Source organism: Mchenga conophoros, linkage group LG18 (genome assembly GCF_057382185.1).
Source record: "Mchenga conophoros isolate Kocher_MC1m ecotype Shallow Benthic linkage group LG18, M_conophoros_male_GT1.1, whole genome shotgun sequence".
In the NCBI taxonomy this organism is placed as follows: domain Eukaryota; kingdom Metazoa; phylum Chordata; class Actinopteri; order Cichliformes; family Cichlidae; genus Mchenga; species Mchenga conophoros.
The window spans coordinates 83,485-111,281 of NC_140543.1; the positions used below are offsets into that span (position 1 = coordinate 83,485).

Below are 27,797 nucleotides of genomic sequence, written 5' to 3' on the forward strand. Positions count from 1 at the left end.
ACAGAGGTTTAATTACAGTCATCAGTGTCACTCTCCAAAGAGGATGTAAGGAAACGTGAGTTTGACCGTTTTCAGCTGTTTGTTTGTTTCGCTGTGTTCGTGTCCACGTCACCGCTCTGCTTCTGAACTCATTTGAAGCTGTGGTTACATTCACACCTCGCTGCTGCCAAAATAAAATATTTCTTTGACTAAAGCACCTCAGCCTCTCTGACTCAGATGGGCTCATTTCATCCTGCTCGTCTTCAGCGTCCGGTCTGTTGCGTCGGATGTTTGACCCACACACAGAAATACCAGTTACATGAATCTAAGAAGTGATGAATAATGAAGTGAAACATGGTTTAAATGTCAGAACTTTTATCTTTTATTTTCATATAAATATTCTTGGTGGTCAGACTCGGTAGAACAAAAACACTGAATGCATGAAGGTTTAAAAACGATGGTGTATGTACAGTTATAAATACTCTAACATATATTCACAGAATGCAAACACACAGAATATATTTTATAAAAACAGCAGATACTCCCCGCTGAGCGTAGAGAGAAACAGCAGTGCATTAATCTGCTCCAAAAGATCCTTTTACTAAAAACTGAATGATTTAGACAAAATCATTCAATAGAGAAAAATAATGTGTAAGGAGCACATGTCTTATGCCTACGTGATGAGTTTAAGGTGTCGTACAGTTTAGATTTAGGGACAAATGAATGAAAACATCGGAGGTGATTTGTCTTTAAATTTTAAAAAGCAAGATTCAAACTCAGAGGTTTAGAAACGAGTTAGCACGTTAGATACGGATTCTAAATAATTCAATATTTTTATGCATTACAGACAAAAGAAGGTTGTCAGTAGTTGAAAAGTGCAAAAACACAAAGTGATGGCAGTAAGTCAGGTCACGCTTTAGGCCTCCTCGATGGGTGGGCTGTTGTAGCAGCCGTTGGGGATGGATGCCAGGATCTCCCTGAGGTTAGCGATGTCTGCCAGGATGGTGTCGATGTCGCGGTTGATCGAGTTGAGCTGACGCATGTGCGCGGCCTCCTGCTCCTCCATGTTTCTGAGTCGGGGGCTCAGATTGCCCTCCACAGCTTTCTTAGCACCAGCCAACGAGTCCTCCAGCTGCTTCACCTTCTTTAAATCCACAGCACTGGACTGGTCTGAGAAAAGAGAGTAGACGCGGTGAGGAAGCAGCTCGTGCTGCCTCAGAAGGGCACTCAGGCCTTTCTGGAGATTGTGAAGCTGACCCCGTTAAAAAGCAACGTCTCCAGGAAAAGAAATCTCCAACAGTTGATTCTGTTTCCCACAAACGCTACGTCCAGATGAACAGAATCAACTTTTGGAGATAAAAAGCAACGCGTTGCAACTTCATAAATAAAACAGGACTTCAGGTTAAACTCCCAAAGTGTGAGTCAGATAAAAAGTGTACGTACTGGTTTTAGCCAGCAGACCCTGGACCTCTCGCAGAGTTTTCTGCACTTCCTCGCTGACCAGCCTGGCGTTGTTGTAAGCTCCACCCGCTCCCAAAGACGCCTGCAGGGGAAACATTTACATCTTTAACCCCGTGTCCATCGTTTTATACGAGTGCGTCTGTGCGTCTGTGACAGGTTACTTCAGTGTGGTCAGTTTACCTCCTGGGCGTCAGCATGCAGGTTTTCAGCTTTCTCCAGCTCGGAGGCCAGATCTCCAACAACGCCTCCCGCCGTTGTTTTCAGGTTAGTCGCCTCTCTGTTCAGTTTGGTAGCTTCTTCCAGTATATTGTCATGAGCCGGCAAAGATGCAAATTCTCCCTGAAGGGTAAAGACAAAAGTCTCCGTTCAACTTAAAAAATAACCAATCAAACACATTTGTTTAAAGAAATTTCACAGAGTCAATTCTACAGCTGCTTTCTTCAACAAACGTAAACTTGTCCCTGACGTCTCGCCTGTTTTATCATTTCCAACATAAAGAATGCGTCATAAAGTAACGCCACAGTATTCATGCTACCTCCAGACCAGTGACCACGTCCCCGAGCTTGTTGATGTTTTCCAGGGCGTTATCATAACTGTCCTGAACATCTCCCAGGATGGACAGCGTTGCATTATTATTGCCAGCAGCCTGCTGGATGGTGGTCTTGATGTCAGGCAGACGCTTGATGGCAGCGTCTGCCTTTGTTTTGCTGCCTGCGATCTGCTGGTCGAAGCCTGAGAAGAAAGAAGAGTGGCATCAGCCTGCCGCTAGAGTTATGGTGGTGAGTGCCGCCCCATCGCTCGGTGAGTGCCGCCCCATCGCTCGGTGAGCCTACCTTTCAGGGTTTTCAGGGCATCTTCTAGCTCATCACTTTTGCTGTTGATGAGTTTGATGGCTCCTTCGGTGTCAGCTTTGGCAACATTGACTCTGTCCACGAGGCCGTTGTACTCCTGCAGCGAGGGATTGAGAACAGAGGTGTTGATTGTTAAAACGTCCAACGTTACAGCAGAAATAAACATGTTTACTGATACTCAAACGATTTTGGTCATTTAGCCATTTCCTCCTTTAACTGGACGACATCTGCTCACCAGAGGTGAATCTGTGACACTTTCGTACCTGCTGGGCAGCTTTGCCGTTGGCCAGCAGGTCCTCAGCGACAGCCTTGTCTCTCAGTATGTCTTGCTGCAGCGCATCAATGCCTGCGAGGTTCTCATCCATCGCCTCTGTCACTCCATCCACCCTGGAACGCATCGCATCAGTCGCCCCCTGTGCATCATGGGAGAACAAAGGAGGTTAGAGACACTGAACAAGTAGATGATAATAAAAAGAAGAATCTGTCCTCTCCAGCCATTACCTGCAGAGATGGGGGGAGGTTTTGCTCCATGTTGGCGATGTCTTTCAACATGCCGTCCGCCATTTTGCTCTCCTCTATGGCATCGCTGCTTAGACGTTTGGCTTGGTTCTCAAAACCCTTCACCTGAGCTGAAGTCTGTTCATACCTGGACACACACAGGTGGCTCCAGTTTAGTCTTTAGGCACCGGGTTTAGATTCTGCTGTCATTAACAAATCTGAAGCGTTTACATGCAAAGTGCACGTAAATCAACAAAGTGGTTGATTCAGAGTCTAAAAGAGTCTTTGTCTCTGAAGCTCAGAGGAGATACTTACATGGTTTTCAGGTCTCCAATCAGCTCTTTCACTTTGTTCTCTCTGTTCATGAGGTTTCTGACCAGAGTCAGACTCTGCTGCGAGTCACTCAGAGCCTTGTTAGCGTTTCTTTCCACAGCGTCTGCGAACGTCTGATGACTGGAAGGCAAAGGCGTCGGCGTTAGAGACGGTGGGTAACATGGACCGGTCTGCGTGGTAGCCAAAAAACGTCTTACTGATTTGTGAAATCAGCACTTACTTGTTAGCCAGGTTGGTAGCCGTCGTCACCAGCGAAGACAGGTCGTTTGAACCCAGCGGAGAGTCGCTCTGAGGTACATCCTGAAAAATAAACAGAGGTTAGACAAGAAAACATCGTTGCCAATTTGTCAGCTTCTGTTTTCCCAAAATTTCTTGTCTTCTCTAAACCTTTGCCTGTTGCCTCTAAATACACGCACACCCAAATACAACACAACCCCTCTAAAATAAAATAATGATTCTGTCAAACACGACGTGTTCATCTCTGCGTCTGTCAGCGTGGAGCCTTACAGCGAACTCGAGGTCAGGTTTGGCCTTCTCCAGCTGGACTTTCATCTCCTCGATCAGCTTCTGGACCTCCCCCACCTTCGTCTTGTACGTCTGTTGCTGCAGTTTGATGTCAGCGGCTGCGTCCTTGATGTTTAGGAGATTCTCCTCCTCGTCCAGCTGCTGCTTGCTGATGAACGACAGGCGGTCCTGCAGCCTCTTCTCCACTTCTGTTACAGACAAACAATAAGAAATCGACTTTATTTTAACCAATGAAACCTTCTCCAGTACATCTGCTATGGAAACCTGAGCGAAACCATTCGGCTGCAGGTCTACTAAGTTCTTCTAAAAACTGCAAGTTCACTTAACCAAGTTATTGAGTAAAAATTTCTTATTAAAGCTTCTACAATGTGGATTTTTATTTTTACCAACTGTAACTGTAACAAACAGCAGCTGACTGATCACTTATAAACATAGGAATTAGTACATTTTCCCATTATACTCACATATTTTACTTTTAACATACAAGAAGTCACAACATGTTCAGCAGTCACAGGTTTAGTTTAGTGTTTGGCAAATTGGTACTGGGTCCTAAAAGCCTTCCGGTGATGGCACAGATAAGGTGCTGTCTTACTTGTGAGTTGCTTGGCGTCTTCCATCATGTCGTCCACCTGCTCCATAGCATCTGTCAGAGCGGCCTCTATCTCCTTGTTATTAGCTGGTTTCAATCCTCCGTCCGTGTCAGAGAACAAAGACTCCAGGTCCCTCAGTTTGGCAGCATAAGCAGCCATCTGAGCCAAAAGGAATACGTTTAGATGCCACAGTGTCTTAATAAGCAGATGAAACTTCAGAGTTTCTATAGGGTGATATTGTGATAATATTGTTTTATTATGATGATCATAAACTGCAAATGTAATATCTCAAAGCCTCAGGTGGTATGATATGGAAAATATAGCATCCACACAGCAGGGGGCGCTCTGTAAAATAAACGTAACACTTTCTGTGTATGACAGCAGGCGCCTGTTACAGGTACCCCACCTTTGCTTTGATGGGGGTGAAACAGGCGGGGCAGCTGGATCGTTGGCACCTCAGACCCTCGAAGCCCGGTCTGCACCGACACTGCCCGGAAGCATCGCATTGCTCGGACTCCGAGTGCTGGACGTCACAGTTACACGCTGACGGGAAAACAGGAAAAAATGTTACTGCTGGATCACATCTGGGAAAACCGTCACAGCACAAAAAGTGTAATTAAAAGGTGCACCAGCAGGGGGCAGCATTCCACCTGTGGGGGTGTTGAGAAGTTTCCAGATGTGGGCCAATGTTTTGTGCTTTAAAGGTCTTTGAAACTTTAATATAAACTAGCTTTGCTCAAATTAATGATCATGTTGTTTTTTAAACTTGGTTCAAATTTAAATTCAATTTTCACTTCACTGTTTTCTGTAACTGATGCTTATTCTGCATATTCATTAAGTAAATGATCAATACAGCACCAAAGAAAAACAAGATTGAGCTTAGCGTTGATCAGCTGATACACTTTAACACATCGAGGTAACCGCAGCCATGTTTAAGCTGTTTTAGCTGCACACAGTTGCTGGGCAGCTGCATGCTGCTTTGCAACCCAACACCACCATCAAAAACCACAATTCTGATGATTTTCTTTGCTGTGAGCTTAAAAGATTATTAAACAGCTTCTCTCTGAGCAGCTCATGAAACTGAAACATGTCAGTTCTGTTTGTAAAAAACTGTTTTACTGCTTTCTGACATCTAAGATTCAATTTTACAGTAAAGAACACAAAGATTTCCCTGCAGATGAAACCCAGAGGTCTACATCAGAAACTCCTCTGACTGTGCGTCGTTCTTACGTTTGCAGGCGTCGGTGGACTGCCTGTGGTAGAAACCTCTCACACAGTCCTCACAGTGCCGTCCCTTCGTGTTGTTCACGCACTTCAGGCATTCGCCGCTGTTGCGGTCGCAGCTTCCCAGCACTCTGACGTCGATGTGACCATTACAGTGGCAGGGTATGCAGGGACGCTGCACACCTCCGGTACCCAGGGGGTCGCCATAATAACCTTCCTGACAAACGTCACAGCGAGGACCTGAGGACAGAGACACACAGTCAGGTTAGAATATTCTAGAATTATTCAAATTCAACTAAAGACGTTTAAGAGCTGAAACAAAACATCAACTAAACATCATGTTGTTGATGTCGTCTCACCAGAGGTTCCTGATGGGCACCTCTCACAGCGAGGCTCCAGAGAACCAGGACCCAGTGAGCAGGACACGCCGTCCGCGCAGGGACACCTCACGCAGGTCTCCGGCCGCCTCGGGTCTCTGTAGAAGCCCTGGGAACAGCTCTGATCCGCGGGCGTCTCATCGGCAGAGTAACAGTCTCCAGTTTGCGGGTCACAGCTGCCTCCTCTGCAGCTGCAGGGCTCACAGGGGCTGAAGGCTCCATCTGCGGGGTCTCTGCGTTTGAAACCGGGCGCACACCGCTGACAGAACTCGCCCTCATGACCCGGCGGGCAGCTGCAGGTGTGCACCCAGCGGGCCGGGACGCCGTCTCCACGCTGCGCAGTCACCAGCTGCACGCTATCGAGGTAGCCACGTCCTGAAAAAAGAAACAACAGCTCATGAAACTGTGTGCGAGAGCCGCTCATCCTTCACTCTTTGTTGTTCTTTTCTTGGATTTTATCTCTTTCTTCTCTGTGGAAGAGAAGGAAAAGGGCTCACCGGTGTCTCCAAACGTGGCTCGGATCTTGATGGCTGTGAGGTTCTGCAGGAGCGTCTGGAACTGCAGGGCGGAGAGCTGAGGCCTCCACTTGCTGCCGGGCCGCTCGTCCAGTCTGTTCAGAAAAAGACAGAAGTTCAAACAATGTTTCAGGAAGACGACGTCTTCTCCCTGCACTGTCCTTCAACATGGAAGCTCATGAACCTCCGAGAAAACAGGAATCATTTTGATGTGTTTCTTCTTATTGCTTTGCTAATATTTGGACTGCAAGTGACTTCTTGACTAAATCAATCCAGATGTGTAGCCAGATGTGCAAACAAGAAAGAATTTGGTATCACGATGACATTAAATCTCATTAAATGTATCAGAGTCTGAGAGAAATTCTGATTCGGCTCATTGCATTCAGCTCCGAAGGTCCATCATAGTTTCACCCACGTGTGCATGAGGAGAGAGGCATGAAGAACATCTGCAGGTCAGACCCCACGTTTATTGGAGCAGTGTTGTTCCACCCACTTTCTCCACATCGCTCATGCAGTAAATCCCTCGTAAACACAGCCAGGTACTAACGGAGTGCCTGAGATTCTTGCTGCGTCTCTACTTGTTGTGATTAACAGCCTCGCCTCAGGAATGTTCACGCCTCAGAGAAGCCTGGCTGTCTGAACCTTTGATAGCTGGGCTGGAAACGTTTTCACATTCCTGCTGGACAAATGATGTCACACAGAGATGCCAGTCACAGTGTAAGTGGGAGCTATTCTGCCTCATCAAAACACGACACCTGATATTTCAGGCCAGTGTTCTCAAACTGCAGAGCTGCTGCAGGCGGCTGGAACAATGCATTAAAGTTCAATGACTTTCACTAACATTCATTTATAGCAGAAACTGAGGAGAAAGCAGCAGTGACAGTCCCACTAATGCCCACCAGGGGCTCCAGCAGTGAGTCCCCACAGACTCCCATCCATCCATTCGCTTCCGCTGATCCTTTTCAGGGTCGCTGGGGGTGCTGGAGCCTATCCCAGCTGTCATAGGGCGAGAGGCGGGGTACACCCTGGACAGGTCGCAGGGCTCCCACAGACTCCCGTGGGAGTTAAGACTTAAGTTTTAAAGTTTGCATTATTGTGGGCGTGGCCTCTTTGACTGACAGGTGGATGGTGACACAGGTGGCTGTAGCTGCTAGCTGGACCTCTGAGCCTTTTTACTCCAATTATCTGACCAATAATAACACCCGACCAATCAAATCTGTTCTCCACGTCATGTTTAGCGCTTCAGACAAAACCATCAAACTTTCAGCGACTTCACACCGTGGATTTTCTGACCTGAAGCTGTAGGTGATCTTCTGACCACAGGGGACCACAGATCGCAGGTCACCCAGAGAGGCAGCGACTCTTAAGCCGCCACCTTCCAGGATCACGTCGTTGACGGACGGGTATCGGACGCCGCGGTCCAAACGCAGCGAGAAGGAGAGGTTCTGGCCGTAACTCAGCAGCTGGTTCCCGAGGTAAGAGTCTGTGAGAAAGGAGAACATCAGTCATGACAGGAATGAAAAGAAAGACAAAGAAGTGTGGGTGGGGCTATGCTGTTAGAAGAGGTGGGGCTTGACTCACCTGGGGCATACAGGTAAACCGGCAGGCTGTTTTTGGAGATCACCTCCACGTCCTGGTGTTTCGGTGACCAGCGGAAGTGAGTATCGGCTGGAGTCTCACCTTGCATCGTCCCCACCTTCCAGTCCTCCACACCTGAAGCACACCAGAGTCTGTCACCTCACTTATTGTGCACTTTTACTTTGAAATGTAGGAAATGTTAGGGTTCTTTTATTATGAAGGTAACGAAGGAGAAAGGTTTACCGGTGGTGAAGGTGGAGGTGATTTTGTGGACCGAGTAACCGGATCGTGCTGAACATCGGCTGCTGTGGCCGTAACAGAAACACGGCAGAGTCAGACTCTCAGATTCCTGCCTGGGCTGACGGCTGAAAACGCAAGAAACAACAGGAAGTGAGCCATGTACTATCAAAATAAGACAGGAGAATATTTCTGTGAACTAAAAACTGAAAAATAATGCAAAGAAGGCTGTGGAAGAAGTGGGCTGTTTAAAACTGCTCAGATGTGTTTGTATTCATCTGAAGCACATAAAGTACTTAAAGCTACTTAAAAACCTGTAATGGAAAGATGGAAGCCAAGCACTGAAATCAATAGAAAAGAGCTGTGGGCTGAAGTTAAGGACTGAAAACTGTAAAGTGACTGAAGACAGAATTCAATGTAAACATTTTTTAACTGCAGTTACAAAACCATTCATCAAATAAAAGACACCAAATGTAAGCAATGACATGCATTAAAGTGCACTGAAGGTGTTGAGAATTGAAGCATATGAGGTAACATTTGTCTCTCACCTTTGGGGGCAGCCGTCAGCTCCGATTGGTCCGTTGGGGCAGCGGTCACATTTGTCTCCTGTGACGCCTTCTTTACAGCTGCAGCGCCCCGTGCTGTCACATGACTTGCTGACAGAACCTGAGGAAAAACAAGCCCGGGCAGAACAACTCAAGTAAACGATGACATCGGTTCGTCGTCAGCCCCAAGTGGCCATTAAAGGAACTGCAGCTTCATTTTTCCACAGCAATGAGTTAACACATTGAAGCAAAAACGTTCAGCCTCTCATGTTTGGAAACTGTGTTTTATGAGACCGGGAAAGTAAATGTGTCGTCTCTAAAGACGTGCCAGGAACACAGAAAGGTTCAGACAGTTTTGATGAGGCATGTTTGAGGTGTAGTTTTCGTTTCCAATAAAAACATAATGAACTTACAGGATATGTGGAGGATTGTATCGATCTGATCTGGTGCCAGCGTTGGTACTGATACTATGGATATTTGAATTGATCCTCCCACCTCTGCTCTCTGGTTTGTACGTCTAACATTTTCCACACATAAGGGTTTTGTGAGACTTGCACTCACCTGTAGGGTTGCAGCGGCAGGGCGAGCAGCTCTGTCCCGCCCCCTGCAGGTAGAAGCCATCCTTGCAGCGCTCGCAGTTGCGGCCTTCCGTGTTTCCCTGACAGTCGACGCAGTGTAAACCCAACGCGTCGTGCAGGCAGTACTGAGATCTCCCATTGCACTCACAACGCATTATCGCTGCATGAGAAAGTAAGAGGTCAAAGGTCAAGTTTATTTTGATTTCTTTTAAATGATTTTTTGTACAATAACTGTTTGTAGATGCACTTCCATGTATTTTTGTGGCTTCACAGGTGTTGGACTGGTGCTTTTCCAGTCTGACCACAGGAAGTGCTTGCATTATTGTAAGGACTGTGGGAGGAAGCTGGCTGTTTACATTTCAGTTGTGCACTTTCTTCTGTTCTCCACTTTCCCTCCAGCTTGCATGTGAATTACTTGTTTTGTTCGTATTGTGATGGTGAAAGAAAAGAAGGCACATCCACAAGCTTCCTGAGCTTTAATCTAACAAACAGCAGCATTAGAGATGTTTACAGAGTGTGAAGCGTTTCATATGGTTTGTGGTTTGTTCTGAAATCCCAGCAAGAGCCTGCACACAAATCATCACAATCTGACCAGCCCCGCCCAAAAAGCCAGCACCTCAGCCCCTTCTGTGTGCAGCGAGCTCACCGGGATCACGGCTCAGAAAAGCAGCCCTGAAAAGACTTGCACCCGCTCCTTTAAAGCTTTGATTGAAACTGAGGGAGAGTTTCAACAGGCTGCTGCTTGTTCCTGCTGTTGGCAGAGAGGGCCGATCTCCCCCGCAGTGAATGCAGCAACAGCAGTTTGTGGTAAACCAGAGCAATGATGAAAAAAGTGAATCACAAGGCAGCCTGCAGCCTGCAGGGGCAGCCTGGTACAGAGCAACATTTCATGATTTTATTATTGCACCCTTTGCAGTGACCATCCTGGCAATGCAGCAGAAAGGGGACGACCACCAAACTGTTCTCATCCAGGAGGATATGATGTCACTGCAGCCACAGGATATGATGTCACTGCAGCTAATAAGCTGCCGCAGATCTTTTTCTGTGTGTTTTGGGTCTGTTTGGTGTTTGTGTGTTAAGCTGTGCCACTGAAGCATTATTGCATCAATATTTGCACAACACACGTGCGAACGTTCGCCCCTGACCGACATCAGGGCGATCGGGAGTCTGACCGACAGCTGGGATCAAGTTACAGAAACCAGGTTTACCAAGTGACCATGAAGGCCAGAGATTTCCCTCAAACTTCAACTCGGACTCGCAGACTATCTCCTGTGTGTCAGCGTCAATAAGCCACGCTTCTCTCTGTTGTTCTGCCAGGAGAATCCGAGCTGATGCAACTGTGGCACCAGCTGTTTACTCAGGTGAGGTGACCTCAGTCACAAACATCTCGAGCCGCTGGACTTAATCAGCATGAAGTTTGGAGGCAGAGGAAATGTTTCATGTCCCTGTGTTACTGTCCTGAGCTCAACGTGAACCTCACACAGCTGATGAGGAAAAACTCATTTTAAACAGGGTTTTGGGGTTTTTTGAAAGTGTGTTGAGAAAATATCCCCCAGCGATCGGTGGCAGAGGGCTGCCCCCTCCCAGGTTCTGTTGGACGTCTCCTCTTGTTCCTTCCCAGCGTCACCAAGTGCTGCTCATAGGGTGTGTCTGACTTTGGGGGTTTTCTTGAACACGTCCTGTCCTGGCAGGAACATTTTAACCTCACTGTGATGTTTTTTCTCCCCGTATGAATCTGAATACCTCGACAGTGACTGTAATCAATTTCTTCTTTGATGTAAGCGCTCAGAGGGAGGCTGAGGTGTGTTTGTCTGACTGTCAGATTCAGCAGACGTGAACTGCTCGTTCTCTACAGTTCAGAGTGCATCACACTGACTCACTCTCTTATAACACTTATTGTTCACCTGATTGCCTCCGGCAGCGGTGAGCTTAGGTGTTGTGTCTCTCATTGGACAGTTTCCAACTTGTGCGCCTCTAAATATTCAGCCTAAAGAAACATTTTCTCTCCAAAGGGAACGTGTTCACTGTGTCATAACTCTGCTTTCTTTTCCCCGGAGGAATGAAAAACAACAAAGACACACCTAGAGACGGTTCTTCTTACATCACAGTGTCAACTCCGAATCTGGTTTCATCTTTAATCTGAGGTTAATGCTTTAACAAATAAAAGACTAAAGCACCGTCTGTGCTGTGAGCACTGACTCATGTCATGATTCAGCTGATAAAACACTGCACATGTCAAACGTCTGCACTTGGTGATGCTTTTTTAAGCTTTGAACCAGTTTGTAGAAAAGTGCACTGCCTCCCACCTTTAAGTTGTTTTTTGGGGAATAATTTAACTGCGTTTTTGCTCCTGCGGGTGATGACGTGGTTTTCATCACCAGTCACTCGCAGTCTGTCCTGTATTGAGCACTGACTCAGCAGCAGTAAAGGCCAAACAGCCCAATATAATAAAAATAATCACTGCTTATCAATAAATCAGAAAATAAAGAGCTGCATGTATCTTGATGAACAATGCAGGTTTTACATTTCTCTCATTTTGGGTAAATAAAACGCCACAAAACGCAGTATTTTTACAGCAAAGCCGGTAAAACTGAGATATTTCCATGTTTCCTTAACCCGGCTACTTACTAACTATCTATCTATCTATCTATCTATGGTCTCGTCTCAGCGTATGAGGCTGGATTCTTTTCTTCAGCACATCAGTAAAAGTTCAGCAGATAATAATTTCTCTCCCTGAGGGGCAGGCGGTTCTCCTCTGACAGCTCAGGTTCTCGTGAGCCTCACCCATGGGTGTCTCCCTTTTTCCACCAGCTAGTCTTTGTTATCTTTTAAGACAAATTTGAAAAATGAAATGATCCTAATGAAAAGTTATAGAAAGCCTTCCTGTTCTGACTCGTCTGTGTGAACGGGTTTGTTAAGCTGCATGTTGTTGTTCTTTTACTTTCTTTAAACGTTTTATTTTGTCCTGAAGTCACAGCTTTATAGTCACAGCTTTATAGTCACAGCTTTATAGTCACAGCTTTATAGTCACAGCTTTCTCGTAATTTAAGGATCAGCCTTCGTGTCTATTTAAACTTCTTTAGTGAGATTTCTTAATTCAGCTGTTTGTGTCTTATTGTTAATCAAATCTGAGGAGCAGTTTACTTAAAATGATTCAGGAATCGTACTTCTGGGCTCTGCTGTGTTTCCTCTGACTCATCGCTGAAGCTTTATCTGATCTGCAGCTGTCCCAGCAGCTTCGTGTCTGCACCGGCAGACTTTCAGACACGAGTGACATGAATATGAATAACTCACAGTCTTATCTCATATTATCTTCACACACTTCATTAATATCACAGCTGCCTCCCCTCTGTGATTTTCTTTGATTCCTTTGTTTGTGCGCTGAACACATTTTTCAATAATTAACAAAATCACCAGACTGAGCCTTTAAAACAAACATATTAAATCCACAGCAATAAATACTGTACTACCTCTGAAATCAGTATTTAATGATTATTGTTATTATAAAATGAGGATCAATACGTCGTTTTTTAACGTCCCATCTTACCGACCTATGTTTGTCGTCTTGATTTCATGACGTTGTTGTTGCCTCTCCTAAACATTACCACAGCTATTAGCAGGCTGAGCTCAGGTATGTTGGTTAGAGTTTAAAGAAGAGAGTTAAAGGATCTTAATGTCTTTCAGCATCTTGCTGATAGCAGTAACAGAAGAAGCCGAGCCACTTACAGTAGTATCTGTAGGTCGCCCGGACGGCGCAGACAGCAAACAGAAGCCCGCAGAGTGAAATCCATCCATTCCTCATGTTGTGTGAATCCTGAAATCAGATCCGAAAGCTGCAGCTGATGGAAAACTCCTGCACAGCTCCTCAGAGTGATGCTTTTTAACTCCTCTCCTGCTGCAGGTCCGTACACGCTGCACGTACAGGCCACACTTATTCACGTGTGATTCACAAAACACACACGTCAGTCAGAGGATATGACGGCTCCAGTGTGTGTGTGTGTGTGTGTGTGTGTGTGTGTGTGTGTGTTGTAACAGTGTGAGCCGTTGTCCTGGAGCTTCACATTTGCATTTGTACAACACAAAGACGTCTCACAGGACGGAGAATTAAAAATCAGATTTCTGTGAATGAAGTGAATCTGCGCTCTGTTCCAGATGTGGAAAACATGACAGATGTTTCCTGAACATGAACTCTGCATGCAGCTGCTGAGAGTTCAGATTAAACCAGCAACAGTGCAGAGGCTGACCATTCACAGCAGCAGTCATGTCAGAGGGTTTTACAATCTAATGTGTGGACCTTAGAGAAAACACAAAGCCCTGTGACTGACCTGTCCAGGTGTGCCCCACCTCGGCCTACTGCGGCTGGGATGGACCCTGACTGGCAGAAGCAGAAGAAAATAGACAGGTGGCGTCCCCCACGGCTCAGTTTTAGGCCCGGTTTATGTTTTTGATTTCACCAGTCAGCAATATTCCTGTTATCATTACATTTAACACTGCATTATTACATCGATCCTATAATTATTATTATTAACTTTTAAATAACCAGGGAGTGAAACGCAGACACCAGCTTTAACCAGTGTTTCTTATTTTGGTTGATTCCTCTCTGGACTTTCTTTTATTTATTTCAAGGATCATTTATTGAATTTTGACCTTTAGTTTCTGAACTTAAAATAAATCGTTCCATTGTGCTTGGATTAATGCGCGTTTTACGGTATGTAGCGGAGGTGGCTGATATCCAGAAATCCTACCAGTGGCTGGACAAAGCTGGACTGAAAGACAGCACAGAGGCACTAATCATGGCAGCACAAGAACAAGCTCTGAGTACAAGATCCATAGAGGCTGGGGTCTATCACACCAGGCAAGACCCCAGGTGCAGGCTGTGTAAAGATGCCCCAGAGACAATCCAGCACATAACAGCAGGGTGCAAGATGCTAGCAGGCAGGGCATACATGGAACGCCATAACCAAGTGGCCGGCATAGTGTACAGGAACATCTGTGCGGAGTATAACCTGGAAGTCCCGAGGTCAAAATGGGAGATGCCCCCAAGGGTGGTGGAGAATGACCGAGCTAAGATCCTGTGGGACTTCCAGATACAGACGGACAAATGGTGGTGGCTAACCAACCGGACATAGTGGTGGTAGACAAACAGAAGAAGACGGCCGTAGTGATCGATGTAGCGGTTCCGAATGACAGCAATATCAGGAAGAAGGAACACGAGAAGCTGGAGAAATACCAAGGGCTCAGAGAAGAGCTGGAGAGGATGTGGAGGGTGAAGGTAACGGTGGTCCCCGTGGTAATCGGAGCACTAGGTGCAGTCGAGTGGATCCAGCAGATCCAGTTTGTAACATCTCTTTATTACTATAATCATTGTGATCAGTTAGTTAAAAGACTAGTTGGGATTATATAAGGAATTTGAATATTTTTAATACAACTTAACAAAGTTTATGTTAAAGCTTAGCATAACTTAAATGTGATAATTCATGTTAAACCATGTGGGAAGCTTACATAAAGCACATACAAATATGTATAAAATTAATTCTATATAATATATGAAAGATATCACATTAAAGAAAATCTGAGTACTAATATTAAATATTTACTGTTTAAAGTATGTTTGAAACAGTAAATATGAGGTCATCTATCAAAGTTGTGGAATAGTTCTGATGAGGAATCGAGATTTTTCCAAGAGGAAAAATATTTTTTGTTCTTTCCTTTTAATTAAACTGTTTACTGTAGTTATTATCGCCGTGGTGCGTTCAGGGAGATATAAAAGGTTCAGGATGTGCTCGGGGTTAGAGTTTTATTCAAAAACCAAAGACAGCCACAGACGTTTATTTGCAGTCGCCACAGATTAAAGCACATTTCACCTCCTGCTGAGTTTGGAGCAAACACAGTGTTTGTGTTTTGTGTTGTGGAGCCCTGACTCTCGCCTGCAGGCACGTTTTCTCCTCCTCCTGCTGCTCAGGTAGTTTCCATGTGTAAGATGTGTCCTGAGGCTGCAGGTGAGCCAGCAGACACACCCTGAGCCTCAGACACACACTTACTCACACACACACATTATGATCCATCACACACACCCTGCCTGCTTACACACAGAGTCGCACCCAGTTTGACTGTGTTGCCGTACCAACACACCTTAACACACACACACATTTAGTTTATTGAGTCATAATAAATCTTCAGTGCAGATTTTATCGCCAAGTTTGTGAAGAAATTGCAAAACTTTCTGGTTTGATTTCAGCGCTGGTTAAAAAATCTAAACAAGAAGCTGAACTCAGTTAAAGAATCTCCTGGTTTAAAGCAAATACTCTAAATATTATTATTATAAACTGTGAAGTCTCTTCTGTTGGAACAAATTAATCATCAGATGTGATCACGCAGTTTGTTGCTTTGCTGTTAATGTCTGAACAGCTACAATTTCTGTAGTTAAATGCAGAAAGTTTCAATGTCCTGAACCAAATGACTCAGTTTTGTCTTTACGATGTGAAAATACTATTTTAGTTTCCTCTTTTTCTGCCTCAGATGCCCTAAATTAAATCAAGTTCCCACTGAAAATCCATTTGTTTCCTCAAAAAAAGAACATAAAACACTCTAAGAGATGCAGGTAGGGCTGTTAGATCATTTTCTACTATTGTTTTCAGGTGATCTATAAATCTTATTGAGCTCGGTCCTTCAGGTGCTTCAGGTTAAATATCTGGTGCCTTCAGGAGAGGAGCTCAGGTTAACACAGACTGATGGATGACAGAAGTTTTATTTAAAGTCTGTCATGTACAAGAAACATCATCTTTAAAACACTCCAGATCAGCTGGTTTCACGGGAGTTAATGCCTGAATACAAAAAAATATCAATTCGGTATATTTTATCTATTCTGTTCTATTTTTTATTCTATTCTGTTCTTTTATACTTTTCTAATACTTATACTAAATATAAACTAAAGGTTTATAATGGCCTGGCTTTAAAACTTTCACTGTTTTGATCATTTATACTTAACAGGCATTTATAACTATGGAGCTCAAATCTGTTTTGCTGGTGTAAAGATGACTGACCAAAGTGTTCATGAAAAGAGGAACATGGAGCACAGCTTTCGTGTATTCTCTCCACTGTGTTAGAACAATAAAGGCAAAAAAAGATAGTAAAAAAAGAAGAAGAAGAAACAGAACTTGATGGAGGCCGATTCTCCCTCCGGCCTGAGGGGGCGCTGAAGCACCGGGAGTTACGTTTATTTTTAACCGAAAGTGAAGCGTAACCGGAGGAAGCCAACGCTGATAGTCTGCCGGCGCTTAGCTGCTGAAGTGTGGAGCAGCTTTTGCAATTTTCTGCCCTGGCTGTAAGTACAAATACTTCGGATTATTTTCCCCCGCATTTCTTCTTAATTTAATCATATTTTTTTGCGACGCGATGTGAGTTGAACTTCCGGTGATAAGTAGCTAGCAGGGGCCTAACGTTAGCCTGCAGTCACGCATTTATCAGAAACTAATTTTTATATAAATTGTACTGAAAGTTTAAAGATAAGTGACTTAAATTCGTGATTATAAGTCATCAATTTAATTTTACACTTTGAGGCTAATGTTAAATGCTAGCCAAACATTACAGAGTTGAATCTAATGAATGCTAACAGTGTTTTATGAAATCCAGCCCACAGTAAAAACAACCCGCTGTGCTAATGACGCTGTTATCGTTTGTATCCAGAATCACCGCAGACAGCGGGATTTATCCTAGCGGTGGGCAGTAAATGCATCCATCAAGACTGGGTTTGAGTTACTTCATTTAATTTGCATATTTATGTTGAGTAAAGTGATCCGTACAGCCATGTTTACATAAGTGAGTCACTATCAAAGATCCGTTTGTGTTCAGGCAAGACCAAAGTTCATCTTAAAAGGTGGTAAGCAGACAGCAGCAAGGCTTCTACCAGAGTTTGGCCAGTTAGTTATTGCAGTAATTTCTTAGATGTGATATTATCCGTCCTCAGTTCAGCAACATTTACTGACTTTCATCCCTCTGTGACTCCAAACCAAATGATTCACAGTAAGTGCCAGATCTAAGCTAAATATCAAGGAGTTTGACAGCAGTTTGTTTCTCAGATTAACTGGTCCACGGAAGAGAAGGACCCTCCTGTCAGTCCACCATGGCAGACATCAAGAACTTCCTGTACGCCTGGTGTGGGAAAAAGAAGCTGACTCCAAACTACGACAACGACATCCGAGCAGCGGGCAACAAAAACAGGCAGAAGTTTATGTGTGAGGTGAGCGTTCATTCTGACATCAGGGGGTTTCACTCGGTGAGGTTTTTGTTAACCTTACACCGTACTCCCTGCAGGTCCGAGTCGATAGCTTCAACTACATTGGGATGGGAAACTCCACCAATAAGAAGGACGCGCAGACCAACGCCGCCCGCGATTTTGTCAACTATCTGGTCCGAATCGGAGAGATGAACGCAGCAGAGGTCCCGGCCCTCGGGGTCAGGAAGCCGTTCCTGTTTTTCCTTCTGTTTTTTTCTGTAGAGATAAAAACTGATTGTTTCTCTCACTTTGTCTTTTTTTAAATGAGTAAGTACGTTTTCTGCCATCAGGCGAGCGCTCCCATCGCAGATCAACCTGATGCAGCTGCAGATGCTGGCTTTGGAAACCTCCCTTCTAGCGGTCCTCTACCACCTCACCTGGTAGTGAAAGCTGAGCAAGGTACCGGCAGCATGGTGGCTTTAACGACTCCAAACATCACAAGTTCTTACTTTAATGTGGTGAGGCGGGTCGGATTAAACGGGTTCAGATATTCAGCCGGCTTCTTTCTGCTTCTCCTTCTTTATTGTTCTCAGGGGACAGCAGCGTCAGTGGGCCGGTTCCAGGAGTGACCGGACTGGGTTACGCAGGAGCAGGAAACTCGGGTTGGGGCAGAGGAGGAAGTGACGGAGGAGCTCAGTGGGACCGAGGAGCCAACCTGAAGGAGTATTACGCCAAGAGAGACGAACAGGAAGCGCAGGCGGTACAAGATAATTCCAAATTACAGTGCAGTGAAAAGCATTGGTGATGTTAACATTAAGCTCCTTAACAGGAAGTAAGCTGCTCCTAAGTTACAGTCGTCCCCTAAGCTCAAATCTGAACCAGAACCTTGGACAGATTTACTAAACTTGGAACAACCAGCCAAGTTTACACTCCGAGGACTCTGCTTTCATGAAGAAAACTGGCACTCGGGGAATACGTTTCTACTTTTATTTTTAAACTTTGGCCATTAATAATATGCAGATGCATCATTAGAACCAGAATGAGTTCCCTTATTTGTTCTTCAGGTTTGATTTCTCTCCCTCGCTAAACGAACTCCCGCCTGTGTTTTTGTTTGCAGACTCTGGAGTCGGAGGAAGTGGATCTGAACGCTAACCTTCACGGAAACTGGACTCTGGAGAACGCCAAGGCCCGTCTGAACCAGTTCTTCCAGAAGGAGAAAACCAGTGCTGAGTATAAATACAGCCAAGTGGGACCGGACCACAACAGGTCTGGAATCTCAGAGCTTTTAGACCGGCTGGAAATTCTAAACCAGATCCAGTCTGAGGGGTCACAGCTGGAGCCGAAACAAACGCTGATGGTGTGACTGTGATTTTAATGAGCTTCAGCTGCTTAATAATTCTCTTTAGCTGAAGAAAAATCAGAAGTATTTCCTAAAAGCAACTGTGATTTTGACCAAAGGACTTGATTTCTCCATTTGAAGAGATTGATTGAATCTCTGCTGGAAGTGTTTGTCTTTTGTTTCCCTTCAGTTTGGATTTGGTTTGGAGTTCACAGCCGACCTTCAGCCACACACCTGTTTTATCTTGCATGTTCAGACATTCAGTTTCTGATTGTACTGATACGTTCTGATAAACGCTGCTTATTTTAGTCATTCAGCTCACAGATTCTACATAAATGTATCAAATCCATTGGAAATACAATAATGGCAAAGATTGGCCCCGCCCCCAAAGAGCCGCTCGGCAACCAGACTGGGAAACACGAACTAATCATATTTTTGGCCTGAGCTACAGCAAAGCTTTACAACAGCTTTAGTTGTTTTCTCAGTAAAGATGGCGACGAATGAACTTAACATGGCGTTTCTTCAGTGTTGTGGGAGGAGTCAGAGATGGTGGCATCTCTAGACTGAGCTGTTGTGGAACTTTGTGCATGTGCAGGAGACGTGTGAGGGTGTAAGCTGAAAGTGTTGATCAACAGGGTGGGGGCGGGGCTTCGGCACAATAATCGAAGCTCCGCCCGGAGAGCGAGCGCTGTCCTTGAAGTGACGGGTGGTAACGCTCAGAAGCGCCTTGAGCCGACTGTTGTTGTCATTTGGCGCTTTATAATAAAATTGAATTGAATCTTCTTTGTAAAAAAATAAAAAAATTGCCAGTTTATGTAAAACGAGACTTGGAATTTCTGATTATTCTAAAATAATTTCCTCCAAAGAGCAGCGCGAGGGTTTTACAGGACGTGTTGATTTTATGTCCTCCCCTTCTTCTCCTGCTGTTTCTTTCTGTTTCCTCTTGTTTTCATCTCCTGCTTCCTTTTGATCTTTTTACATCTTTCTCTTTATTCCTGCTGCCGTCTCAGTTCTCCTGTTATTTTCCTCGTTGAATGAAATTCTTAAAGGTTATATTCTCTTTCAGCACGCACCAGCTGGGTCTCAGCTCAGCCGTCATCGTATTCCCAGACACCTGTAAACACGTCTTCTTTGTCTTCGTGCACATAAATGTGTGACAGTAGCCTGAATATGACCCAGCTGGTGTGTGTCGCGCTGCAGAGCTGACGTGTGTTGGTTGGTGGTTGATGTTCAGGACGTTCCTGTGTGTTTTCTGCTGGACTTGCTGTAAACCCAGAGACCTCCAGAGTGTGTCGGCTACACCAGAGAGCTCTCACTGTTCGAACTGAGCGCAGACACCAGCTAACTCGCACTGAAACAAGAACAACTAGAATAACTAGAACCTGAGCCCGACAAACCCAGACTGGTTTGAGTTGATGAATTGTTGTAATGTGAGAAATGAGCTGTGATAAATGTCAGCTGGTGAATTGGGCAGGAGGTTACTTTCAGAGGCTGGAGTGAGTTTCCTGCTCCATCAAAGAACACCGAGGTGATGCCAGAACTCACAACCACACCAAAGGAAGACATGGGACAGTGTTTAGGTGCACTAAAGCTGTCCCATGGGTGCAGCTCAGGGCTTGGTGGAGTCTGGTTGTGATTTCTGGTGTCGCTGTTCACCGCAGGGCAGAGCGCAGCCAGGAGAATCAAAGCTGTTGATTGGTCTTTAAAAATCCCAAAGTCTGGCAGAAAAACATGCAGGCTTCCTCCTGAGAGTGCAGCAGGTGAGTTCAGCTCCTAAGTCTACGTGCAGTTTGATGCTTTTGTTCTAGAAACAAGGAGTGGAAGCCGTGACGTTTGTCTTTGTGTCTGCAGGAGCTTCATAGCAGAGATGCAGCTTTTTGTGAAGCAGCTCGGCAGAAGTAAGACTCCAGAACATTTCCTATTAAATGCTGAAGTTGTTTTAGATGATCAGCAGTGAAAGAGGTCAGAACAGGACGCAGAGAGAGCGCTACAAACCAAAATGGCAACCACACCGGACTCTGTGCGAGCGTGCCCGAGAAGAATTTGATTTTTAGTAACCTGTTCTCGGATTAACACTGGATGGAAAAGTTGCAGAAATTGTGATAAATGTGATCAGAAACCATGAAACACCAGTTGCTTTCTGTTGTTCGTGTGAGTCAAACGTTGCCGGGTTTGCTCTGCAGGGATCACGGCTCGAGAGCACGGCTCCAACAAGAAGCTGGCGGCTCAATCGTGCGCTCTGTCTCTGGTGCGACAGCTGTATCACCTGGGAGTCATCGAGGCGTACTCCGGGGTCACCAAGAAGAAGGAGGGAGAAACTGTACGTTTAAAAACAGGCAGAGACTGAACGACACATCACGCAGCTCGTTTTTAAAACAGGATTTTGTTATTTTGGCACAGTTGGAGGCGTTTGAGGTCAACGTGTCCCCAGACCTACAGCAGCAGCTGGCCTGTGTGGTCCAGGAGCTCGGAGTCAGCGTCCCCCCACCGGTGAGTCGCATGAAAGCGTTCGCACTTGCTGTTCAGTGTCTGTCAATCGAACCCACCCTTCAAAGGCAGCACGTAGCAAATAAAGCAGTGTGCTGTGACGAATCTGAAGTCTGTCGCGCTGATGTTCGTGGACGTACGCATGAAACCAGTGAAACACTCTTCAGTGCACCGGACTGCAGATGTGATGTGGTGATGCTCTTCAAAGCAAACTGTCATCGTCAGAATAAACGGAGCGTTTACATTCGATTCAGTAACATGAAGGTTTTTATGTTCCAGCCTGCAGACCCCAGCAGCCCGGTGTCTCTGGTTCAGGGGAAGCTGGCGTACTTCGAGCCGTCACAGAGGCAGACCGGAGCCGGAGTCGTCCCCTGGTCGCCGCCTCAGGTCAACTGGAACCCCTGGACCAGCAGCAACATCGACGAGGGGCCGCTGGCCTACGTGAGTCTCACGAACCCTGAAACCCTAAAGTAGGATCAGTTTGTGGCTCGTTGATCTTTATTAGCAGGTATTCAGAAATCATGTTATTAATTCGAGTCCCACAGGCTGTGCAGACACTCGGTGTCTTACAGTCATCAGAGTCGTGCAGCTCTTCCCTCTGTGCTTTGTTTTCCTGACAAAACTCTGATTTCTAAATCGGAGCGAGTCGTGGTGAAAGCCTTCCGTAAAGACCCCCGTTCTAACCCCTTCAGTGCCCTCCGGAGCAGATCAGCGGCGACCTGCACGACGAGCTGCAGTACCAGCTGGAGCATGATGAAAACCTGCAGAAGGTCAGTCTCCTTTACCTTTACGTCTGCGTTGATGAAAGCGTGCCGTGAGACTTAACGATGCTGTCGTTCAGATCCTGATGGAGCGCGAGCAGCTGCCCGTCAAACAGTTTGAGGAAGAGATCATGGCGGCCATCGACAAAAGCCCTGTGGTGATCATCAGAGGAGCGACGGGCTGCGGTAAAACCACTCAGGTCCCTCAGTACATCCTGGACCGCTTCATCAAGGGGGGCCGAGCATCGGACTGCAACATCGTGGTCACGCAGGTAACGCCGAGGCGTCCTTTCACCCGCCTCGTTTACCTGAGAGCTTACAGCCTGTCTTCTGTATTGTTGATCAAGCAAACATTAAGCGGCTTTAAGCTTACTTCATTGCAGTTTGAGGTCTGATCCGTGTTTGAGCTCCGTGTGCTCCGTAAACCTCCGCACAGCAGCCCTGACCTTCTTCTCTGCAGCCCAGAAGGATCAGCGCCGTGTCCGTGGCTGAGAGGGTCGCCTTTGAGAGAGCAGAGGATCTTGGGAAAAGCTGTGGCTACAGTGTCCGATTTGAGTCCGTCCTGCCTCGACCCCACGCCAGCATCCTCTTCTGCACCGTCGGTATGGAAGCCACTGTGCTGCTGCCTCAGCAACTAAGCAGCGAAGCCATGGTTACTTCGCTGGGCGGGGGAAGCGATTTGGCGGTCCGGCCGTGTAGATCTGAGTGTTTTCTGTGTTTCAGGTGTTCTTCTGCGGAAGCTGGAAGCAGGAATCAGAGGCATCAGTCACGTCATCGTCGATGAGATCCACGAGAGAGACATCAACGTGAGTTTGTTTGTTCGCTGATTTTTAGGGACTCACTGAGCCAAAAACACCCGGAGGGTTCTGTCCATGTGTCTGACCCTCTGTGTGTCCGTGCAGACGGACTTCCTCATGGTGGTCCTCAGAGACGTGGTCCAGGCATACCCGGACGTGCGCATCATCCTCATGTCGGCCACCATCGACACCACCATGTTCAGAGAGTACTTCTTCAGCTGCCCCGTCATTGAGGTGTTTGGACGCACCTTCCCTGTCCAAGGTACCTCCGACTCACCGGCCTCACCTGTGTGTGGAAACATTAAAATGATGATTGTCTGTGGACTTTCCTGTAATATAAACTGAGGATAAGCACTCATACAAGTGTTTGGTGACCCGTTAGCCGGGAGGTTTGGGTGTAATGGTGAGCGTGGTGCGTCCTGCAGGTTTTAGATCTCACCCTGGGTCAACACACCTGAATCAAATGATGAGTTGATGACCAGGCCTCTAGAGAACTTCAGGACATGCTGAGGAGGTCATTTAGCCATTTAAATCAGCTGTGTTGGATGAAGGACATCTTAAACCTGCAGGACACCGGCCCTCGAGGCCTGGAGGTCCCCTGCCCTAAACTGTTTAAGCCAATAATCAGTGTGGTAAACAGTTATTGTTATATCAGCGGGTTTGAAAAAACTCTTCCTTGTTTTCAGAGTATTTCCTGGAGGACTCCATCCAGATGACAAAGTTTGTGCCTCCACCGATGGACCGAAAGAAGAAAGACAAAGACGAGGAGGGAGGAGACGACGACGTGAGAAACGTTTTTAAAATTCTTCTGCACTGTGACGAACGTCAGAATTACATGTGATTGCAAAACGTTTCTCCCCAGACTAACTGTAATGTGATCTGCGGGCCGGAGTATACGCCGGAGACGAAGCATTCGATGTCTCAGATCAATGAGAAGGAAACGTCCTTCGAGCTGGTGGAGGCGCTTCTGAAGTACATCGAGACGCTGCAGGTGGCCGGCGCCGTGCTCGTCTTCCTGCCCGGCTGGAACCTCATCTACTCCATGCAGAGACACCTGGAGAGCAACCCCACACTTCGGTACGCCGTCACACCACACAACACCAATAACGCCTTAAGTGGAGAGTCACTGCTGTGGGGACTGTTGACCGAAACACTCCCCCTGACACTGCAGTGGAAAGCAAGAGACTTCTTGGATCTTGGTTTTTAGCTGGTGTTGTGTAGCGTTGTTGCTCATCGTGCGAGAGCACTGTGAAAAATCTGGTATGCTGTGCTTTTCAGGAAGCAACCGGTACCGAATCCTGCCGCTGCACTCTCAGATACCTCGAGAGGAGCAGAGGAGGGTGTTTGAACCGGTTCCTGATGACATCAGAAAGGTCAGTGACAGGAATACATAAAAGCTTCATCCTAAATTTAACTTGTGGAATTCAAACCGTTTCAACGATGACCGACGTGGATGAGATGAAGTGTGTCTGATATGTGCTACATGCACTGAGCATGTCTGAACCACACGCTGACGTTTCAGGTCATCCTGTCCACCAACATCGCCGAGACGAGCATCACCATCAACGATGTCGTCTACGTCATCGACTCCTGCAAGTAAGTGTCGCTGCGCTCACAGGTGTAGTTTCTCTTCCTGAGGTCAGCGTCTGAGCGGGTTAGGGGTTAAAGGTCGCACTGTTTGCTGTGCTAACAGGCAGAAAGTGAAGCTGTTCACCTCCCACAACAATATGACCAACTACGCCACCGTCTGGGCCTCCAAGACCAACCTGGAGCAGAGGAAAGGTCGAGCCGGCAGAGTCCGACCGGGGTTCTGCTTCCACCTCTGCAGCCGCGCTCGATTCGACAAGTAAGGCGCGTTGATCCTCCGGCACGCCGCGGGCTGCAGCGTTTGGGTGTTAACATCTGTCTCTGTGTGGCTGTGCAGGTTGGAGACTCACATGACTCCAGAGATCTTCAGAACTCCGCTGCATGAAATCGCCCTGAGCATCAAACTGCTGAGACTCGGAGGCATCGGCCACTTCCTGTCTAAGGCTATCGAGCCACCGCCACTGGACCCGGTCATTGAGGCCGAACACACCTTGAAAGGTACGAAAGGCCTGGTCTGAAGGGAAACGGACTATCGGGGCTGCTGGGAACTTAGTTCTGTGTGTCTTGGTTTGTCCTCTCACAGATCTGACGCTCTGATTTATAGATTTTTAAATGATCAGCCCTGCTGTGGCCTGTTTTTATGCCTGTGTTGGGGTTCTATGCCCTTTGGTCTGATTCTTGTCTGTACTTCATAAAGTTGACATGTTATGTTTTGTTTTTGAAGATCCTTTTTTTGCCGTCAGTTTCCACATGAATTATTTTCACTGTAATCTCCGTGTTTGTTGCAGAGCTGGACGCTCTGGACTCCAACGACGAGCTGACCCCTCTGGGGCGGATTCTGGCTCGGCTGCCGATCGAACCTCGGCTGGGGAAGATGATGATCATGGGCTGCATCTTCCAGTCAGTTTTCCGTCTCTCTGCTGATTTTCTGATTCTCTCAGCGTCCCGTCTTTAAATGAAATTCTCATTTTCGTGTTTCCCTCCAGCGTCGGCGATGCGATGTGCACCATCTCGGCCGCCTCCTGTTTCCCAGAGCCTTTCATCAACGAGGGGAAGCGTCTCGGCTTCGTGCACAGAAACTTTGCTGGCAGTCGTTTCTCGGATCACGTGGCGCTGCTGTCCGTGTTCCAGGCCTGGGACGACGTCAGGTCTGTGCCGCGTGCTCTTACAAATGAATAGCTAAATCAGAAAAATGGTAAACTTCACATGTAGAGCGGTAAAGTTACAAAAGACCTCTGCAACACGAGTGACAGGAGGTGTCGTTTTCTCCCTGAAACGTCTCGTTTGTGAACACTTGTTGTTCTGCTCAGGATTAACGGAGAGGAGGCGGAGAGTCGCTTCTGTGACCACAAACGTCTCAACATGTCGACTCTGAGGATGACCTGGGAGGCCAAAGTCCCAGCTGAAGGAGATCCTGGTGAACTCTGGATTTCCTGAAGGTACCCGAACGCACCATCCTGACACACAAAGCTGATTGAACCGGCCGGGAGCTCACCTGCACTTTCGTTTCCCTCAGAGTGTCTCATGACGCAGATGTTCAACACGGTGGGGCCGGACAACAACCTGGACGTGGTGGTCTCTCTGCTGACCTTCGGCTCGTACCCCAACGTCTGCTACCACAAAGAGAAGAGGAAGATCCTGACCACCGAGGGGCGCAACGCCCTCATCCACAAATCCTCCGTCAACTGTCCCTTCAGCAGCCACGACATGATCTACCCGTCGCCGTTCTTCGTCTTCGGCGAGAAGGTGAAACCCAAAACTGCCACGTTCACCTTTTAACATGAATATTATTGCTTTTGTGTAAATTAACAACAGCAGGTGGTTTTTTCTGTAGGTTTTCTTCACTAAATAAATTTTAGATGAATTTACGGCCCTCGCAGCATCACAGCCAACATTTCTCTCGGGTGGGGACGTTTCTGTTTTCAGATCCGAACCAGAGCGATCTCGGCTAAAGGGATGACTCTGGTCAGTCCTCTGCAGCTGCTGCTGTTCGCCTGCAAGAAGGTGACCTCTAACGGAGAGATCGTGGAGCTCGACGACTGGTGAGTGACCGACCGACCTGCAGCTCGTCAGCACTCTCACTCACTTCCTGTTTCCTCTGAGGCACTGCGATTCGCTCTCCTCTCAGTGACCTTTCACTTTAATGATGGCAGGATCAAACTGACGATTGCTCACAAGGTGGCGGGGAACATCCTGGCTCTGCGGGCCGCCCTGGAGGCGGTGGTGGTGGAGGTGACCAAAGACCCGGAGTACATCAGACAGATGGACCAAACCAACGAGCGGCTCCTGAACGTCATCAGACACGTCTCCAAACCGTCGGCGGCCGGGCTCAACATGATGGCCACCAACCAGAGGTAACGGACGTCCTCAGACAGGAAACGCAGCCTGCCTGTTTCCTTTTTCCACATGAATGAAGGAACGTTTTAGTTCATCCTTTCAAATCGCAGATTTTTCTCCCTCTATGATGAAACTTTGATGTTTTGATCTTCTTTGGGTCTCTGCTTCATCCTGTTATTACTCACATCGCCTCTGAAAACAAACTTTAGACCTTCAAACATCTCATCTCCTCTGTTTGTGTGTCTGTGCAGGATGGGAGACGGTCCACGACCTCCGAAGATGCCGCGTTTTGAGGGAGGAGGCGGCGGCAGAGGTTACCAAGGAGGAGGAGGCTACAGGGGAGGATATGGAGGAGGGGAGGAGGGGGATACAGAGGAGGTGGAGGATATGGAGGAGGAGGAGATACAGGGGTGGTGGAGGATATGGGAGGATAAGGAGGAGGCGGTGGTTATGGTGGAGGAGGAGGTGGTTATAGGGGAGGCGGAGGTGGAGGAGGAGGTGGTTACAGAGGAGGTGGTGAGGATACAGAGGCGGCGGCGGGTACAGAGGAGGATACTAACCTTAAAAATCAGTCGCCTCGTCTTCTTCTTTCGTTTATTTGTAAAAGAATTAATGTGAAATCGAGCGCCGCAGTTAAAATGATGTTTGACTGGAACCTGCTGATGTTGGTTTTTATGGTCTGTGAATGAAAACGTCTCAATAAATCTGTCCTGTTCCTTCATCGCGTTGGCTCATTCTTCCTCTTCACACATTGAAAGTCTGAAGATCCAACTCATCAGGATTAGTTTGAGTTTAAACTTAAAATTAAAAATCCCACAAGTTTGGACTCGTGTCAAACAGAAGTTATTGCTTAAAGAGTGTCCACAAAATAAAAGCAGAAACTATTTTAATAATGCAGGTTAACTTAAAAAGGTTCTGGCTGTGAGGGCCCAGCAGGAGGCGCTGTCTCACGCTTTCTTTTTTCTAAATACTTCTGTTTTTTT

General features: G+C 46.7%; 1 protein-coding gene and 1 pseudogene across 2 annotated transcripts; one reads left to right on the plus strand and one right to left on the minus strand.

The window, feature by feature from the left end:
• Nucleotides 1-838: 838 nt before the first annotated feature.
• On the minus strand, nucleotides 839-13,164 carry LOC146552729 (laminin subunit gamma-2-like). Its single transcript, XM_085254975.1, has 21 exons — nucleotides 13,018-13,164; nucleotides 9,275-9,451; nucleotides 8,717-8,834; nucleotides 8,175-8,296; nucleotides 7,935-8,066; nucleotides 7,647-7,836; nucleotides 6,336-6,448; nucleotides 5,821-6,213; nucleotides 5,468-5,701; nucleotides 4,644-4,780; nucleotides 4,240-4,396; nucleotides 3,630-3,835; nucleotides 3,343-3,422; nucleotides 3,105-3,242; nucleotides 2,793-2,937; nucleotides 2,555-2,704; nucleotides 2,274-2,388; nucleotides 1,976-2,172; nucleotides 1,621-1,779; nucleotides 1,423-1,522; nucleotides 839-1,149 (listed from the first exon to the last, which is right to left on the minus strand). The coding sequence occupies exons 1-21, from the start codon at nucleotides 13,091-13,093 to the stop codon at nucleotides 896-898; spliced, it is 3,393 nt and encodes a 1,130-aa protein (XP_085111101.1). The 5' UTR covers nucleotides 13,094-13,164; the 3' UTR covers nucleotides 839-895.
• A 3,316-nt stretch (nucleotides 13,165-16,480) lies between these two features.
• LOC146552730 (ATP-dependent RNA helicase A protein-like) lies at nucleotides 16,481-27,404 on the plus strand (annotated as a pseudogene). Its single transcript, XR_014889543.1, has 28 exons — nucleotides 16,481-16,615; nucleotides 17,370-17,530; nucleotides 17,605-17,745; nucleotides 17,857-17,965; nucleotides 18,100-18,266; nucleotides 18,624-18,772; nucleotides 20,697-20,743; nucleotides 21,029-21,165; nucleotides 21,246-21,335; nucleotides 21,612-21,773; nucleotides 22,025-22,102; nucleotides 22,174-22,365; nucleotides 22,554-22,695; nucleotides 22,817-22,899; nucleotides 22,996-23,152; nucleotides 23,577-23,674; nucleotides 23,753-23,967; nucleotides 24,169-24,263; nucleotides 24,413-24,486; nucleotides 24,584-24,736; nucleotides 24,815-24,975; nucleotides 25,266-25,377; nucleotides 25,464-25,625; nucleotides 25,788-25,916; nucleotides 25,994-26,223; nucleotides 26,404-26,519; nucleotides 26,631-26,831; nucleotides 27,066-27,404. The product of XR_014889543.1 is annotated as an ATP-dependent RNA helicase A protein-like (transcript).
• Nucleotides 27,405-27,797: the final 393 nt, after the last annotated feature.

Coding starts and splice junctions, on each gene's coding strand:
- LOC146552729 (XM_085254975.1), bottom strand. CDS start 13,093: ATGAGGAATGGATGGATTTCACTCTGCGGGCTTCTGTTTGCTGTCTGC. Junction 9,452..13,017: donor GGCGACCTACAGATACTACT/GTAAGTGGCTCG, acceptor TTTCTCATGCAG/CGATAATGCGTTGTGAGTGC. Junction 8,835..9,274: donor CTGCCGCTGCAACCCTACAG/GTGAGTGCAAGT, acceptor GTTTTTCCTCAG/GTTCTGTCAGCAAGTCATGT.